The sequence below is a fragment of the Oryx dammah genome, unplaced genomic scaffold (assembly GCF_014754425.2).
Source record: "Oryx dammah isolate SB20612 unplaced genomic scaffold, SCBI_Odam_1.1 HiC_scaffold_22, whole genome shotgun sequence".
NCBI lineage: Eukaryota > Metazoa > Chordata > Mammalia > Artiodactyla > Bovidae > Oryx > Oryx dammah.
Genome location: NW_024070206.1, coordinates 47,723,528 through 47,741,474, shown reverse-complemented (window position 1 = coordinate 47,741,474; position 17,947 = coordinate 47,723,528). Strand labels below are relative to the sequence as shown.

The following is a 17,947-nucleotide window of genomic DNA, read 5'->3' as shown; positions in this document are numbered from 1 at the left end:
CATCTACCTGATCAGGAATTACTAAAATTCAACATCTAGCAATGTTTTGGGTCAATACAGTTTCCAACCTTCCCAAGTGGCCTTATATGTATATAAACAGCCACCATAAAACTTATAGTCTTTCTCTTGCAGAGGATTCAAAACCACCTTTAAAAAAATTTACTTACACACACAATTGTTGGTAGCTTAGAGTTTAAAGGAGGAGTCTGAAAAAGAATAAGATGGCCATGCATCTCTATGCTTTAAAGGCCCCAAAGGCTTTTCAAAGCTACAATTAAATGTGGATTGCTGTAGACTGACTGATAGAGGGGAATCTGAATTATTCCCTAGCTGGTACTGCATTAAACCATTTTTCATTAGAGTTCCTTTTTCCAGACAGAGCAATACAAGCTCTGCTGCCAGGAAAATGTCCTGGGGGATGCTATCCCATCATGTAACACATCAGGAAGTAAATTTTCATTTCACAGAGGAATCCCTGGAGGAATATTTTAATTTTGCTTCTAAAAACACATATAGTATATCCTCTTCCCTTCTGAAGCTTTCCCTCCCTCTCTCTCTCTCTCTCTCACACACACACACACACACACACACACACACACAGGTCCCAGTTTAAAATGTGCCCAGTTGCAGAAGAGTAGTGAACATGAACACTAACGCACCTCATCATCCGCCTGCCGTAGTCGGGCCACAGCGTAGCGCCTCACTGTTGGATTCGTGTAATGAGAGGACAGCAGCTCCAAGGAATCCTCTACATCCATAGGCTTCCACTTGCCTAGAAGTTCCAGTGCCTGTTTGGCCTCCTGAGGTAGATCCCAATTAACACATTTCAAGAATTTTGTCAAAGCCTAAAATCAGAAAAGGTTTGAAAATTAGAAACATTGTATTCTGGGAAAGGGAGAATCAAGGATGACGAGGTAGAGCTCAATTTGGACCTGACGGCAGAGTCACAAAGTCAATGACAGACTCCTCACATAAACACTAAACACACAATCTGAGAAAAACACTGCAGGACCAAAGGATGGGGGTGGAGTGAGGGGGCGGGAAAGGCATGTTCCTTGTAACTTTACTTTTTTTTTTTCAGAGCACTACAAAGCACTATGAAGCTTTAAATTTTCTTCAACTTTTCTTCATTATGCTTGCACTATTTTAAAATACTGCAAGATTCAACACAAGGAAATCGTTGAGACATGTCTCATGAAGTCTGAGGTATCTTAAGAGAAAAACTTCATTTTACAATATCAACATGTGAGACATAAAACATTGCAACCAAAGAATGAAAGAGTCCAAAGCCAAGAAGGGTAGAACCTCATTTAAGAACACATCCTAGAGTCAATGGTTTCCCTAGATACTCACATAGGATGACTCAAACGAAGTTGAATATGTCTCTCTTACAGAGAGAAGTAACTACAGAAAAAGAGAGACAATTAAAAAAAAAAAAAAAAACCTCTACAGAAACAAGTATAAAAATAGATAAATACACAGGAGCATTGGTTTCTGTATATTCATTCTATGATTCAGCTGGCTGTTTGTAGAATCTTTCTGGAATCTCCCTTCTTTAGAAAGGTAGCCAATTCATCTTAAGACTGTCAGGTGAGGAAGCTACCTTGGAGCATATCATTCATGGCTGCATAACAATAAATTCTGTTTAAAGAAAGGTGTGTACCTGTTTTTCATAAAAAAGCAAACCCTACTGCCAGATCGCCCTACTAATACTTTGCTGGCTCATATCCAGACATTTTCTTCTTTTTCTTTGAATTCATCTCTTGAACAAAGATAACTTTAAATTTTAAATTCTTGCTCTGCTCAACTAAAAATACTTTCATTAGTAAACTAACCAAGTTCTTCAAAAAAATGTTCCCTTGAATAATAAAACACAATTACTTATTAGTATGACATAAAATTAATCTTCATTCCCATTCCCTAACTTATTGTTATTTAACTTATATGTGGAGTGCATCATGCAAAATGCTGGGGTGGATGAAGCACAAGCTAGAATCACAACTGCCAGGAGAAATATCAATAACCTCAGATATGCAGATGACACCACCCTTACGGCACAAAGTGAAGAGGAACTGAAGAGCCTCTTAAAGAACGTGAAACAGGAGAGTAAAAAAGCTGGCTTAAAACTCAACATTCAAAAAACTAAGATCATGGCACCCAGTCCCATCACTTCATGGCAAATAGAAGGGGAAACAATGGAAACAGTGACAGACTTCACTTTCTTGGGCTCCAAAATCACTACAATTGGTGACTGCAGCCAAGAAATTAAAAGACGCCTGCTCCTTGGAAGAAAAGCTATGACAAACCTAGATAGCATATTAAAAAGCAGAGACATTACTCTGGCAACTAAGGTCCGTCTCGTAAAAGTTATGGTTTTTCCAATAGTCATGTACGAATGTGATAGCTGGACCATATAGAAAGCTGAGCACTGAAGATCTGATGCTCTTGAACTGTGGTCCTGGAGAAAACTCTTGACAGTCCCTTGGACTGCAAGGAGATCCAACCAGTCAATCCTAAAGGAAATCAATCCTGAATGTTCACTGGAAGGAATGATGCTGAAGCTGAAGTTCCAATAAAAAGACCCTGATGTTGGGAAAGATTGAAGGCAGGAGAAGGGGATGACAGAGGATGAGATGATTAGATGGCTGGATGGTTGGATGGCATCACTGACTCAATGGACATGAGTTTAAGCAAGCTTCTTGATGGACAGGGACGCCTGGAGTGTGGCAGTCCTTGGGGTTGCAAAGAGTTGGACACGACTGAGTGACTGAACTAAACCGAACTGAACTGAACTGAACTTATTCTTGACTTAACTAAATTATGGGATAAAAGCACTATGGAGTGCTCAAATTTGTATATAATCTGAGTGAAGTCGCTTGCCCATCATTTCAAAATATTGGACAGGCTAGACTTAGAATCCAAATCCATTGACTTTCAACCCATGCATGTTTTACCAGATGGTTTCTCCTTACCATTAAGGAATTGCTGCTGCTGCTCCTGCTAAGTCACTTCAGTCGCTAATTAGCTAGCCCAAGTCGCTGGGAGCCATTACTCTACCAACACTTATTCCCTAAACTTGTAGGAAAAAAAAGGGGCACAAATGGAGGGTCATTTTCCGGGTCTCAAATGAGTCCCTGGGACTGGCTGCCTAGTGAAGGTCTTTGGCGTCACACGGGAAAGAATTCAAGAACCAGCCATAGTAAAGTGAAAGCAGATTTATGTAGAGAGATACACACTCCATAGACAGAGTGTGTGCTGTCTCAGAAGACACAAGTGACCCTGAAATACGGGGGTGGTTAGTTTTTATGGCCTAGGTAATTTCACAGGCTAACAAGAGGGAAGATGATTTCAACTATTTTGAGGAAAGGACAGAGATTTCCAGAATCGGGGCACTACTGACTTTGTGGCCTTTTATGGTTGGCCTCGGAACTGTCATGGCACCAGAGGGTGTGTTATTTAGCTAATGTATTACAGTGAGTGCAAATGAGGCGTAAGGTGTCCTGGAAGTCAAATTTTCTGCCACCTTGGGCCTATTTAGGTTCCAATCAGTTTTTGTGAATCCTGTTCTTAATGGCTGCTTCATTCTTTTAATGGTTATGCCCTGGTTTCTTCCTATCTCAAATCCATTCCTAATTCTCTTTGATTATTTCCTGGCGATATTTCTCACTGTTCCCCTTAGACTAACTCTCACTATGCCACACATTTAGAGTTTGGCACAGCCTTCAAGCTAAGGGTTTCTCTTCTAATCATTTCAACGGTCAGATATTCAAGTTGGAAGTGATTTATTAGCACAACCTCCCACTATCAGCACAAATTTACTATATAATATCTCTGACAAAAAGACTTGATATTTACCTAAGTAATTTCAGTGATTAATTTCCAACATACTCACTGTATTTACAGACAGTGAAGCCGTTTTTTTAAAACGTTGGCTTCTTTTTTGAAACATTCCTTGATACCTCTTATCATAATCCAAACCTTTAATTCTCAGTAAGCTCTCATTGCCCCTCTATGCTTCAATCAAGCTAACCTATTTTATATATGACGGTCTAACTCCTATCTACGAGGAGTTCCTTCTTTTCTTATGCTCTTTGTCAAAACAGTAGTGTCATCTTCTTTAAGGCCAACTTGCCAAAATATCAACTTTTCCAGGAAGTTTTCAGCAACTTTCAGCTCTTCTCTCAGTAGCTGCTTGATTTTACATTCTTCAATTAAATGACTCTCTTCTAACTACCAAATGCTTTTCTGGACATTCTTACCTCTACAACTGGAATTTGCATTCCCCAAGGATAGCTAGCCATTTCTTCTGTACCTCCTACACATCATTTAAGTGCTCTCTCTCCATAAAAGCACATGGACGGCCCTCCTTATTCTATGCATTTACTTTTTACTTCTTAAATGTATTTCTAGATTGAATGTGGAAATAAAGCAATACTTCCTAAATAACTACAGTGAAAGCTTTTCTACTTCACAGTGTATCAGCAGTCTTAACGAAGATGTGCCGGTATGTACTTACTATAAGCAAATCTTGTAGCATGCTGATGTACTCAGTTCAGTATCTGAAACAATCTAACCCTCAGATTCTCAGATTTATAGATTTATTCGTAATATTTATGGAGTATACTGCTGCCAGGGACTGTACAGAGATCTCACAACCTGATAATGCTAAACGTGACAAAGGTAAACAAGGAGATAATACAATGAAGGTGGAAACAAGAAGAGGAATGAGAAAGAAAGGAAGTGTAAGAATCTGAAGTCAGAAATAGTAATAACGATACTTTATTTCAGGTGCTTTAAAGATGCTTTATTGATCTATATAAAATAAAGATAGAGGATTCAAATGCACTTTTATACCTAGGGCTTCCACAGATAACTGTAGAGTATAGGTTTTAGAGGAAACGTATTTGGATTCAAGTCTTAGTTTCCAGCTCCATCAATAATTACTGAGTCACATGGAGCACATTATTTAACTTTTAAGTGCTCTATCTTATAAGTTTATGTAAATATTAAATAAGTTAATGATACAGATGTTTATAACAGAATATATATATAATAAATAGTTGACAAATGCTTCTGATGTTACTGTCAAATGTTAACCTTATCACATATATTACCATGTTTTATATTAATAGCAATAAATATTTTGTTAACCTCCTTTCTGATCTTAGAGTCACCTCATTGTTATCTCCTACTTTTGGAATCATGAACACACTTCAGAGCTGAAAACACTATTTATCATACATATTTCTAATATTAACTTCTACCAACTCAATTTTTGTAAATTTCTACATTTCCAAAATGTAGAACAGGAAAACCTGTTCTACTCAAGACACTTCTGACACCCTAATTCTCTGCAGACACTGAGGATCCTGCAACTTAACTGAATTCTGATACTCAGTGCAGAACTCAGTGCGAGACTGCTTCCCATCTCAGATGCTAAGAGCAAACACTGGGTCTTCAGGTACCCAGACTTCAGTCCAACATGGACACATACTGGGGGTTCCCACGACTGACCTTCCTGAGGCTCAATAATTGCTATAATGACTCAAATAACTTAGAGTACTAGTTTACTTATTATTGCTGGTTTATTATAAAATATATAAATGAATAACCAGGTGAAGAAACACATTAGGTGAGGTCCAGAAGGGTCTCAAGCACGGGAGTTTCATCTGTCCCCATAGTTAGGGATACAACCTCCTGGCACATGGATGCATTCACCAACCCAGAAGCTCTATGAACTCCACTGTTACAGGTTTTCAGAGATCCCGTGACACAGGCACAACTGATTAAATCATTAACTATTCTTGGGTTCTAGCTCAATTCCCAGCCTCTCTCCAATCCCCTATCCCTGCTCCCTCAATCTCCAGAGGTCAAAGGTAGAGCTGAAAGTTCCAACCCTCTAATCAAAACTACAGCTCTTCTGGCCATGAGCACACCATCTCCAAGAGTCACCTCATTAGCATAAATACAAGTAGAGTTGAAAAGGCCTTATTTTGAAAAACAAAAGATGCTCTTCTCATTCCTACCACTCATGAAATTCCTAGGGTTTTAGAAACTCTGTGTTAGTAACCAGAGATGAAGAATAAACATATTATTTTTTATTGTATCACCATATCACAGCTATTTTAATATTTTAAATTCACAACATTCAAAACAAAATATCTCCTTATCCTGATCCTTCCACTTGCCATATTTCTTTATTTCAGGTGCTCAGGACTAATTCTTGGCAATCGCCTCCAAGTAATTTTATACATTTTCCTCTCCTTCCTCTGCCCTCCAATACAGCTCTCAAAATCCATACATGAACCTCCTCATTATATCTCTTTCTTCACTGTCAGCTCTGCTCCAATCCACTTGGTTTGTCTTCCTTAAAACATCACTTGTTAAGACACATTCTTGGCTTTACAGGTTTCCTTTTGCGAGTGATATCCAACTTTGACTCATAGGATTCAAGGCTCATTACAATCTGACTCCATCTTTTCTATTTAAAGAACATTTCATACAAACATTTCTACCTCCCAAACCTAACACTCTGCCTTCCTTATGCTTTTCTTTCCCATGAAACATTATCATCAAATAAGAATGACCACCAAAGTTTGTTCAAACTTTAGGACCAATCTTACTTCTATAAAACCTCCCTCATATCACAGCACATTAATCTTGTTCTCCTTCACATCACTATTCTAGTAATTACCTAACTATTGACTAATGAGACAGTGACCCTTTATCAAGTTACTATCCTATACTTCTCCATTTTGGTTATCTATAATTGTCTTTTCCCCTAGACAAACTGGGCCAGGCAGATCCCTGGAGAAGAGCATGGCAACCCATTCCAGTATTCTTGCCTAGAGAATCCCACAGACAAAGAAGCCTCGTGGGCTACAGTCCATAGGGTCACAAAGAATTGGATATAACCGAAGTGACTTAGCAGGCACACCCAAACAATTTTAATTTATATGAAATTTACAGTGATAGTATCTCAAAGCCCAAAGCCTTAAATAACACTAGGCCAAGAGTTGATACCAACTGTGTGCTGAACTGAATTCGCTTCTGCTATCGTATGCCATCAGCTCCTTGCCAGAGTCACAAGCATAACTACCATCCTGATGTCACTGTCTCAGAAGCAGCCTCATCAGTGTAGTCAGTGTGCATCACCATCACCTTCACCGTATGACTATTCCTACCGTTTTGCTCCCTAAGCATAACAGAAAGATAGCAAAATGATGGTTATCTTGAATTAACATTTCCACAAGAAAGGACATTTACCATGTTAAAAGTTATAATATTCACACTTTTGGTTCCACAAAAACAAGTCACTTTGTACATGCTACAGACCATAAATTTAAAACTACTTCATAAATTTAACTGATTTTATTGGACAAACTTACCACTGTGAACTTTTCAGGTGCAACATTACATCTAGACTACAGGGCTTTTATCTGAAATACTTAAGACAGGTCATTTAGGAAAAAAATAGGTGGAAAAAAACAAATTTAATCAAAAAATAAATAAGAAGTATAACTTTGTAAGAACCAATTTCCACTAACTTGTTTCCTGAGCACTGCTTTCTCGCTAGGAAATCTTTACAGCCTTAGGGTGCAAATGTCAAATAACCTAAATCATAGTTCCTGAGAAACTGGCATTGAGCAAATTTCTTTTATAAATAAATTAAGGGATAGTGGTAGAGAAGTATTTATTTTCTACAAAACCCATTTTAAATTATTACAAAGATACAAATGTGGCTATGTGAATAATTCCTTTGGTCATTTCAAGAACAATATATATTTGGTTTTCTGAAAAGTGTTTCCAAATAGTAAAAAATAGCATTCACCTTACTCTAGTGATCATAAGAACTCTATTATATGTCCTGAGAATTGAAGTTTCATCACCTACCATTTAAAAACTTGAAATCAACTAGTTAAATGAAATCTGTCACATATTTGTACATATCTAGAGGTAACTGAATTTCAGGGGGAAGTGACTTGTTTAAACAATTTTTCTTGGAAGTTTTTCTATCTAAGGGAGTTCTGTTTTGCAAATCTATGATTCTTGAACCTATACATTCTAACAGGTTTAATTCAGTATCTTGCTATTTATTTTTAGACAAAACTGCTGCATTCAAGATTCAATTTCTGTGAATAAGGTTATTCTTTTTTAGAACAGTATCATGATACTAACTCAATCTTTTTAAAAAACACAAAAATCACAAATCTGTGCTTCTGCTGATGATTCTTTCCTTTTCTTGCAGGGATAAAAAGAATAACACTCAAAAGTTACAGCAAATTTAAAATTCCTCTCTCATTCTTATTATAGATGTAAAAGAGAATGAGTATGGTTCATCCACAAAGAATTTCCCAAGGCATCAATAAAAGATAGAAAAGAAAAGCCATAGCGTTAAAATGAGCTGTAACTAGATTTTTATCCAATCCCTAGGCCATGGACTAGTACCGGTCCATGGACTGTAAGGAACCAGGCCACACAGCAAGAGGTGAGTGGACCACCTAGCTAAGCTTCACCTGTATTTATAGCTGTTCCTCAAGGCTCCCATGGAAGAAGCGAGACTAATCTCTGATGGCTTGGTGGTAAAGAATCTGCCTACAGTGCAGGAGATACAGGTTCGATCCCTAGGTCACACAGTTCCCCTGGAGGAGGAAATGGCTACCCACTCAAGTATTGTGGCCTGAAAACTCCCAGGGACAGAGTAGCCTGTCGGGCTACAGAACATGGAGTCACAAAGATTCATATACAACTGAGCGACTAAGCATACAACACAACATAAACTAGAAGAGACTTAAAGTTCACAATAATTGAATCAACTCATATTAAATGTGAAGAAGCTAAAGTAGTCAAAAATCTTCTTAATGACAATAAATAGCAATAAACAATCAGCCTTAAAACTAACTCTCTATACTCAATTCTAGTATGACTGTGTATGCTAAGTCGCTTCAGTCGTGTCAGACTCTTTGCAATGCTATGAACTGTAGCTCTGCCTCCCCCATGGGCTCCTCTGTCCATGGGATTCTCCAAGCAAGAATACTGGAGCAGGTTGTCATGTCCTCCTCCAGAGTATCTTCCCGCATCACTTATGTCTCCTGCATTGGCAGGTGGGTTCTTTGTCACTAGTGCCACCTGGGAAGGCCCCCTAGTACTGACTGCTTCATCACAATTCTCTCTCTCATAGGATACTGGCCCCAGATAGCTGAGGTGCACATGAAAGGAATGATTTCAGTGAGCCCAGAAGGAAACTTTATGTACTCCTAGCTTCCTAGCTTCAATATGGAAGGCAATGTCTAGTTCTGACCTACCCTCTCTACCCTCATCTCATGCTCGATGCCATTCTACCAATCCATCATTTCAGATTAGAGTTCTCATACTCTCTCACTAGCCACATCTCCAGAATTCTACAGTTCTTTGATAGCAACCCAGGCTCAAGGAGGCAAAAAGAAAGATAAAAGTATAAGCCTCATATAAAAAAGTATGTTGTCAGAGAGCTAACTTACTTCTATGAAAAGAGAGAAGACAAAAGTGAGTCAACATTTAACTCTGCACCTACTATGCACTAAGGACTCAACCAGGTTGCTGCTGTTGCTACTGCTACTAAGTCACTTCAGTCGTGTCCGACTCTGTGTGACCCCATAGACGGCAGCCCACCAGGCTCCCCCGTCCCTGGGATTCTCCAGGCAAGAACACTGGAGTGGGTTGCCATTTCCTTCTCCAATGCATGAAAGTGAAAAGTGAAAAGGAAGTCACTCAGTCATGTCCGACGCTTCACGACCCCATGTACTGCAGCCTGCCAGGCTCCTCGGCCCATGGGATTTTCCAGGCAAGAGTGCTGGAGTGGGGTGCCATCGCCTTCTCCCTCAACCAGGTTACTGATATGTATTCTCTCACCTGTGAAGAAGGGCTGTCATAATTAGTAAAATGAGGAAACAAAGCTTCCAAAGAAATCTGCGTCACCTTATCCAGAAAGAGTAAGTTGTAGTGCTGGAAACTGAACCCAAATCCCTCTGACTTAACCCATTCAGACACTGTCTACACATCATCAAAGAGGTACATATGTCTTTGTGTGTATAGTTTCACAATTTTAAAAAATGGAGTAACATATATTGCTCTGTAACATTTTAATAAAAAATTGACAATTAGTCTGTATTTCTATGACAGTTTTGCTCATTAGCAAAAAAGTTTACAGATAAATTTGATATGTGAAAATATTCAAGAAACTCACTTTTTCTTGATTAGTAAGATAATATCTAAACTTCCATACAAGATCTTGTTCTTCATATGTAAGTTGCTTGGTTGGTGGATAACTCACAATAATCTAAAACAAAGAAAAAAAAAAACACTTTATCAAATTAAAAAAAAAAACTTGCTATCTATTTCCATTTCATTTAAAATTTTCCATTCATTTAAATATATCTATAATTACTACAGAAGAAAGGAAAACGTACATGAAGCTAAGGAAGACATAAATCTGCTGTACCTATCAGTTCAAAAAGGACATTGTTAGAGTGTAAGAGGAGAAAAAGATAGATAAAAGTTAAACCTCATATAAAAAAGTATGTTGTTACCGTTAATTTATTTCTATGAAAAACACAACAAACTCAAATACCAAAGTTTTACCCCACCACACTACTGCCTGCAAGATAGGCTCAAGGATATACTATACAACATGGGAACAGAGAGAACAATTTGTAATAACTATAAATGGAAAGTAACCCTTAAATTTGTATAAAAAGTTTAAAAAAAATAAAAACGAGGAAGGAAAAAGCCCCCACCAATACACACACAAGGAAAAAAAAAATCAAAACAAAAAACCACAAGTAATAAACTTATCTCCTGTTAACGGGTTTCCCTGATAGCTCAGTTGGTGAAGAATCTGCCTGCAATGTGGGAGACCCTGGTTCGATTCCTGGGTGAGGAAGATCTGCTGCAGAAGGAATAGGCCACCCACTCCAGCATTCTTGGGCTTCCCTTGTGGCTCAGCCAGTAAAGAATCCACCCGCAATGCAGGTAGACCTGGGTTCAATCCCTGGGTTGGGAAGATCCCCTGGAGAAGGGAAAGGCTACCTATTCCAGTACTCTGTCTGGAGAATTCCATGGACTGTATAGTCCATGGGGTCGTAGAGAGTCCACTTGACCAAGCAACTTTCACTTTCACTTCATCTTGTTAAGCCAACAGAAGACCTATCTTAGACAATGTATCTTAGAGCCAGTTTCTAAGAATACTATACTAAGAAGACATACTATTTGTAGCTCTGTCTCTAGGGCTAATAGTTCCTGAAAGCACCAAAATGATACAAAACAACAGAAACGTTAAGTCATTGAAACTACATAGGATTCATTAACCTGTATCTAAATCACTTTCAAGTGATGTGCTATCACATGAGCTGCAATCAAAATACCCACTCAATTATTTTTATATTAATATATTTTAAATGCTCTTACATTTAGCTGATCTCTTGTGGCAGCATTAGGTTTGAGATCATGGTCAGAAGGTCCGCTTCTTAAACTCCGGGCAAGTTTGTGATGTTTGCTCTCAACTAAATTCTCCTATAAATTATTTTAAAATATTAACAAACAATGTAAATTTCACCAATAATCAGTTTCAACAGTCACTCAGAAAAAGCAAATAGTTACTTAAGACCAGTTTATCAGCCTATTTTCTTCTTGCTACAACTGTAGTCCCCTCTGTATCTTGTGGTGAAAGGGAAAGCTAAGCAAGCTCGCGTATGCTTCACTAGGCACTGGTGCACATGCGCATGCCATCCCAGGCCCTTGTTTTAACTCCCCATTGTATTCAAGGTTTTAAATCGTCTAGCCAATCAAATGTCACCTTCACTCCAAAAGTCTCCCTTGGCAACCCAGACTAAAGCTCCCTTTTATTAGGAGTTACTAGCAACTTTGTGATATAATCATACTTTCACCTTAGTTTAAACTACCAGTGGTAACCTAGGGCAGTGACAATGACCAAAACGCTTGACTGTTTTATCTATGGCCAAAATCATAAGCTTTGAACACACTGTCTGCTTACAGAGACCTTATTTTATTCATTTTTACATGTATGTCTGTTCATGTATTTTTCCTAATTTGCAAGTGGCTTTTTGGTCCTTTACTCTTCAGTATTAAGAGTTTTTGACATACTAGATACGTAGCCCTTTGTGATGTATGTCTCAAATAGTTTCTCCCAGTTTCTCAACTGTCTTTTTGACTTTGTTATGGTGTTTTTGCCATGCAAAATTTTTTTAACATAGTCGAATTTACCAATCATTTCTTTTGTTGCCTCTGCATTTTGACTCAGCTTTAGAAGTCTTTACCTAAACTAACAGTAAAGTACCAGTTCAGTTCAGTTCAGTTGCTCAGTCGTGTCCAACTCTTTGCAACCCCATGAACCACAGCACGCGAGGCCTCCCTGTCCATCACCAACTCCTGGAGTCCACCCAAACTCATGTCCATCCAACCATTTCATGCTCTGTCGTCCCCTTCTCCTCCTGCCCTTAATCTTTCCCAGCATTAGGGTCTTTTCAAATGAGTCAATACTTCACATCAGGTGGCCAAAGTATTGGACTTTCAGCTTCAACATCAGTCCTTCCAATGAACAGTTAGGATCCATTTTATAATATTTAAATCGTGATTCATTTGGAGTTTTTCCTTATGTATGGTGGGAGGTAATGTATGGTATGGAAATTTTATCTTTTTCTAAATGGCTCTTCCCTAGCACTATGCTCCAGTGATAAAAAGGCACCTTTATCAATTTCCTTATGTACTTGGATTTATTTCTGGGATTTTTAGACAGTTTTAATCAGTCTATGTGTATATGTACATGTGCTAGTATCACACTTACACAGTCTGTTTTATTGTCTGATACAGGGATAAACCAGCTTGGTGGTACTCAATGTTTGCTATATTCCTCTATTTAGTTAATACTAATGGCTACAAATTAAATTTTTTTAACACAGCAGATAAGAAGGGTAGCTCACCTTTTTAAAAATATCTTTTGTTTTGTCCTTTCTCAATTGCATTTAAAGCTAAAAAATTTAACAGAGGTCTAACATCTTCGATTTTTTTAATTACAGCATACAAAATGTTAAACCTGTAATTGTTGATGAGCGTTTTAATTAGAAAAAAATACACTAAATAAACAGAGCTCTCATTTACATGACATTTTGGTACAAAAGCAATACAGTTCCAATATGACAAAATTTGTATACACTCATCCATTTTGAAGGTAACTCGTCATGTGTTTCCTATATCCACAATGTAAAAGACCATTTGATTCTATAATGAAAATTCAGTATCCATTTTAGACCTACTGAAACAGTGGCTGACTATTTTTCTGGGCTCCCAAATCTGCAGCCATGAAATTAAAAGACACTTACTCCTTAGAAGCAAAGTTATGACCAACCTAGACAGCATATTGAAAAGAGACACTACTTTGTCAACAAAGGTCTATCTAGTCAAGGCTATGGTTTTTCCAGTGATCATGTATGGATGTGAGAGTTGGACTGTGAAGAAAGCTGAAAGCCGAAAAATTGATGCTTTTGAATTGTGGTGTTGGAGAAGACTCTTGAGAGTCCCTTGGACTGCAAGGAGATCCAACCAGTCCATCCTAAAGGAAATCAGTCCTGAGTGTTCATTGGTGAGACTGATGCTGAAGCTGAAATTCCAATACTTTGGCGACCTGATGTGAAGAGCTGACTCATTTGAGAAGATTCTGATGCTGGGAAAGATTGAGGGCAGGAGAAGGGGACAACAGAGGATGAGATGGTTGGATGGCATCACCGACTCGATGGACATGGGTTTGGATGGACTTCAGGAGTTGGTAATGGACAGGGAGGCCTGCCATGCTGCAGTTCATGGGTCTCAAAGAGTCGGACACTACTGAGCAACTAAACTGAACGCTTTTTTAAATTATGCCAGGCTTGGGAATGGGAGAAGTACTTAGATGTTTGTTTCTACAATTTCCAAGCGATCTTTTTCTTCCAAATTTTTATTCCCTTTTTTCCCCTATTTCTTCCTTTGAAGTTAGGCCCTCAGCCATTACTTCCTGCTCTAATGACCTGTATTTACGCTAATCATGATGTTTTCATCTTCCAATGCACTACTTTCAATCTACTTTGCTCTGATTAGGAAGGTAATTAATCTAATTAGAAATGAATAAAATAAGAATAAAATAGTTCAGAGTAACATAAATGAATTCTAAGTGTGAATATGACAGTTCATATTATGCTGTTAAAAAGGATTTTTTTCTGGAACTTTCTAAATCTGAAGTCATCAAATTAAACATTTGCTACAAAGTAAGAATTCTTTCTCTTTCTTATTCCTAAGAGAGAGATCATTGCAACAATTCATAAGCAGGTATCTCAAAATCATCCAAGAAACCATAATCCAAACTGAACAGTTTAGGAAACTACCAATAATCTTCCCTATTTTTCACTAAAATCAATCTCCCTAAAATTTTTATCCATTTATCTTATTGTTACCTTGTGGTATAAATAAATTCTCCTTCTATTATGATGACAATCTTTCAAATACTTGTTTCTCCAAATCTTATTTCAAGATCGCATTCTATAGCTCTTTCAATAATTAAAATAAAATGGTTTACCAACACTGCACTATTCAGGAGTTACGATAAGGTAGTATTTCTTGTAAATATTCCATTTGAATCTGATTCCGTATGGCTGAAGTGAATTTATGATTCATTTTTAAATAACCAATGAAGTTACAGATACACTTTTTAGAAAGTGTATGATGTGGATCTAAGTCATAATCAGTCTGGAGAAAACAAATTTCATTAGAAATTTGACAGTGACTCACCATAGACATCTGAGGGTCAGGAACTTTCACTATCTCAAAGCTTGTTAAAATTGGAGATGACTCATCACCATCCTGGATCACAATACAACAAGTTCAAAAAACACATATATATATTTAACCAAATGGCAAGAGACAATACAAGAGCATGTGTACTCTAATGTATTTTAATTTTTAAATAACATCATTCCTCTCTTTAAAAAATTATCATCTTTCAACTATATTTTAAATCCAATTGTTACATATACATATCCATTTATTACCTTCTGTTGCTGATTAAATATTTTGAGAAAAATAAAATTTAACAATAAAAAAACCTGTATTATATAGTTATTAGAGATATGATGTCTGGAAAATCAGTAGACTATAATTGTCCAGATTTTGTTTTAAACTTTGTTTTTAATGACTAAGTCAAAATAATATGTCCTAATTTAAAAACTCAGAACAAAATATCAAAGAGTATAATTAAAATATGGCACAATGGATGTGTCACATTATTTGCAAAAATCACTTAGCAGATTTTGGTTATTTTTCAAATTACCACAATTAAATTCCATTCAGAAAAGTACTTTTACATGTGGGTCAACATTACTCAAAGTTATACCCAACTAGAAACTCAGCAGCATTGCTTCTCAGAGGACACTTACTCAACACCATGCAAGCTAGAATAATAAGAATCAACTCTTATGAAATAAAACTGTCTTATTTTGTTAGCATTATCATCTTTGAAGAACTCTGGCTTTTATTTTTACCCATTTCAGGGAAGAAAGGTAATTTGGCCTAATAAATGTCACTGCATACATCCTGGAAAAGGGTAAACTAATTTAGGTTGAAACTCATTTCCTCGCAATTGTACACCTGGCATCAAATTTTTCTGTCAACTTCCAAATACTAGTATATTTTCAATTTTACATATGTGTAACAAAATCAGGAGAGACTGAAAGAGGGGGAATATTGTGACTTTACTTTAGGTTCAGTAATTGAGTCTTAGAGAAAACTGCAAATTCCCACAGCCATTGTTTAACAGGCTGGTTCTCAGTCACAACACCAAAATACACATTTATCAACCCAACTGTGACAAGTAATCTTCACTAAGGCTATCTGTCACAGAAGACAGGTGACAAGAAAGTCTATTTCCATTAGATTCAATGCACTGGCCCAGCAATCTTTACACTAAGTGGAAATATGACAGGAAGTGTAGACAGGCATTAATTTATGGGCAATTTTCAAGAAGCAGTTAGAAAGGGGTCAAGAACCTTTTCAAAAATACTTGAAATTCTTCTAATTTCTATTCTGTTATTATTTCATCTATTATCAAAGCTATCTTTCAAAAGATCCTTCACATCTCCGGTGCTTGAAAATACCATCACCATTAGCATGCTTTTGCAATATAAACTCCATATGGGTGGGACATATTGCTTTTAATGAAATTACATATAGTAAAAATTTTAAATGTGATTTTAGTAAAATATATTGGTAATAAAACAATTTCACTCACATTCATTACCCTTTCTTTTTAACGGTTTTTCTAATGAATAAACAGAGCGTAAAATAGTTTACCTTCCTATCTTTTCCCCCCCCCAGAAAATATAATTTATAAAATAAAAAGTGGAAACAAGTTAACTTTTTTTAACCTTTTTTCTAAAGGAAGGGGTAAAAGATAAAGGGAAATATATGTATACCTTACAAAGTACCACAAAAATGATCCCAAACTATGCAAATCCTAAACCTTCATTATGAAAACATCTTTCAAATAGTAATTTAACAGCTATAAAACATGTATTTTTAAAAAAAATCACTTGTGACAACTTTAACAAATAGCACTAACATGTAAATGCAATTTCAAAGCACTACTTCTTATGAACAACTTAGCTCTATGCTGGAAGAAATATTATTCTTTTATGCCATGTATCAAAAATCTGTCCTCATTTAACACTGATTCTGACTTACACCGTCTTCATAAGCACTTGTCTCAGTACTTTCACAATAACAGAAGGTGCCTAGTTTATGTGCTTTTGAATTCCACATGCTATTATTTCTGTAGTACTGAAATGAAGACCCATCAATAAGCATTTAAAGCATAGATAGTTTTCAAGTAGCTAGATATCAAACACACAACTACTTTCTTTTGGTAATGAACAAACCTGAGCAAATTCATAACTGCATACTTTTACCTCTCAGACTACTGATAACACGGTTTTCTTAATTTTGCAAGTACTTTACAAATAAATGAACATTTAAAAGGTCTTTCATAAGCATACTTATGTTTAGGGTCACATATACAGTTTCAACACATTATATACATACTTATTATATACAAACATACCCTTAACATATAATAGCCTAACACACAAAAAATATGATGCCCTCTTTTTACTTTTCAAGTGGATACTAATCATGTTAATGAAGCTATTGCTTTAATGTCCTACTTGCCAATTCAGAGAACAGTTAATCAAAAAGTTTTTAATCTCTTGTATATTTATTGAATTCTGTAACCCAGAAATGTATTACATGAATGATCAGCTTTTGTAATCTTGTTCTAGCTAAATGATTTGATTTGTATATATAGACATATAAACAGCTGCTGCTGACAGCTGTCTGCTGCCCTCCTGTAGCCAAATAATTCATCCCAGCAGGAACAATAGTAATTTTTTTTAATGTTTCCCCTCCCCTCTACCTTAGAGACCATAAACAGTTCCAAGGAAAATACCTTTTCATAATAAACAATACCATATTCCTTATCATCACACTTGACACATCGAAACTCAACCATCAAGTACATGAAATTAGAACTTCGTTTTTCACTCTAAAAAAGAAAAAAAATTATGAAAAATGATTTTCTTCAACATCAGTTTGTATCTTATGCCCAATTTAGTAGTACATGGAATCCATCAAATACAAGTTAAAATGTAATAAATGTTTATGTCATTATTATAAGTGTACTGTTTTATATACTACTACTATTTCACTACTGCCTTATCCAGAAGTGCCTACTACTCATTTGTAACTCCCTCCTCAAACTTAATGAAATTTTTGGTTTCTTCAGTAGTAGGAATTTTATTACATAACATTGTAAAGGTATTTAGTCTACATTTGCAGGAAAAATATTTCATCTCAAAAAAAATAAGATTTTTGT

The 17,947-nt window shown here is 36.5% G+C and overlaps 1 protein-coding gene across 1 annotated transcript in view; it reads right to left on the bottom strand.

Annotated features, from left to right (window-relative positions):
* PIK3C3 (phosphatidylinositol 3-kinase catalytic subunit type 3) overlaps positions 1-17,947 on the bottom strand; it is a 166,074-nt gene that overhangs the window by 80,435 nt on the left and 67,692 nt on the right. The window contains exons 6-10 of the mRNA XM_040264327.1: positions 17,522-17,617; positions 14,815-14,886; positions 11,446-11,550; positions 10,226-10,318; positions 660-845 (exon numbers count right to left, since the gene is read on the bottom strand). Coding sequence (XP_040120261.1) covers positions 660-845; positions 10,226-10,318; positions 11,446-11,550; positions 14,815-14,886; positions 17,522-17,617 — 552 coding nt within the window. The remainder of the gene's footprint in view (positions 1-659; positions 846-10,225; positions 10,319-11,445; positions 11,551-14,814; positions 14,887-17,521; positions 17,618-17,947) is intronic.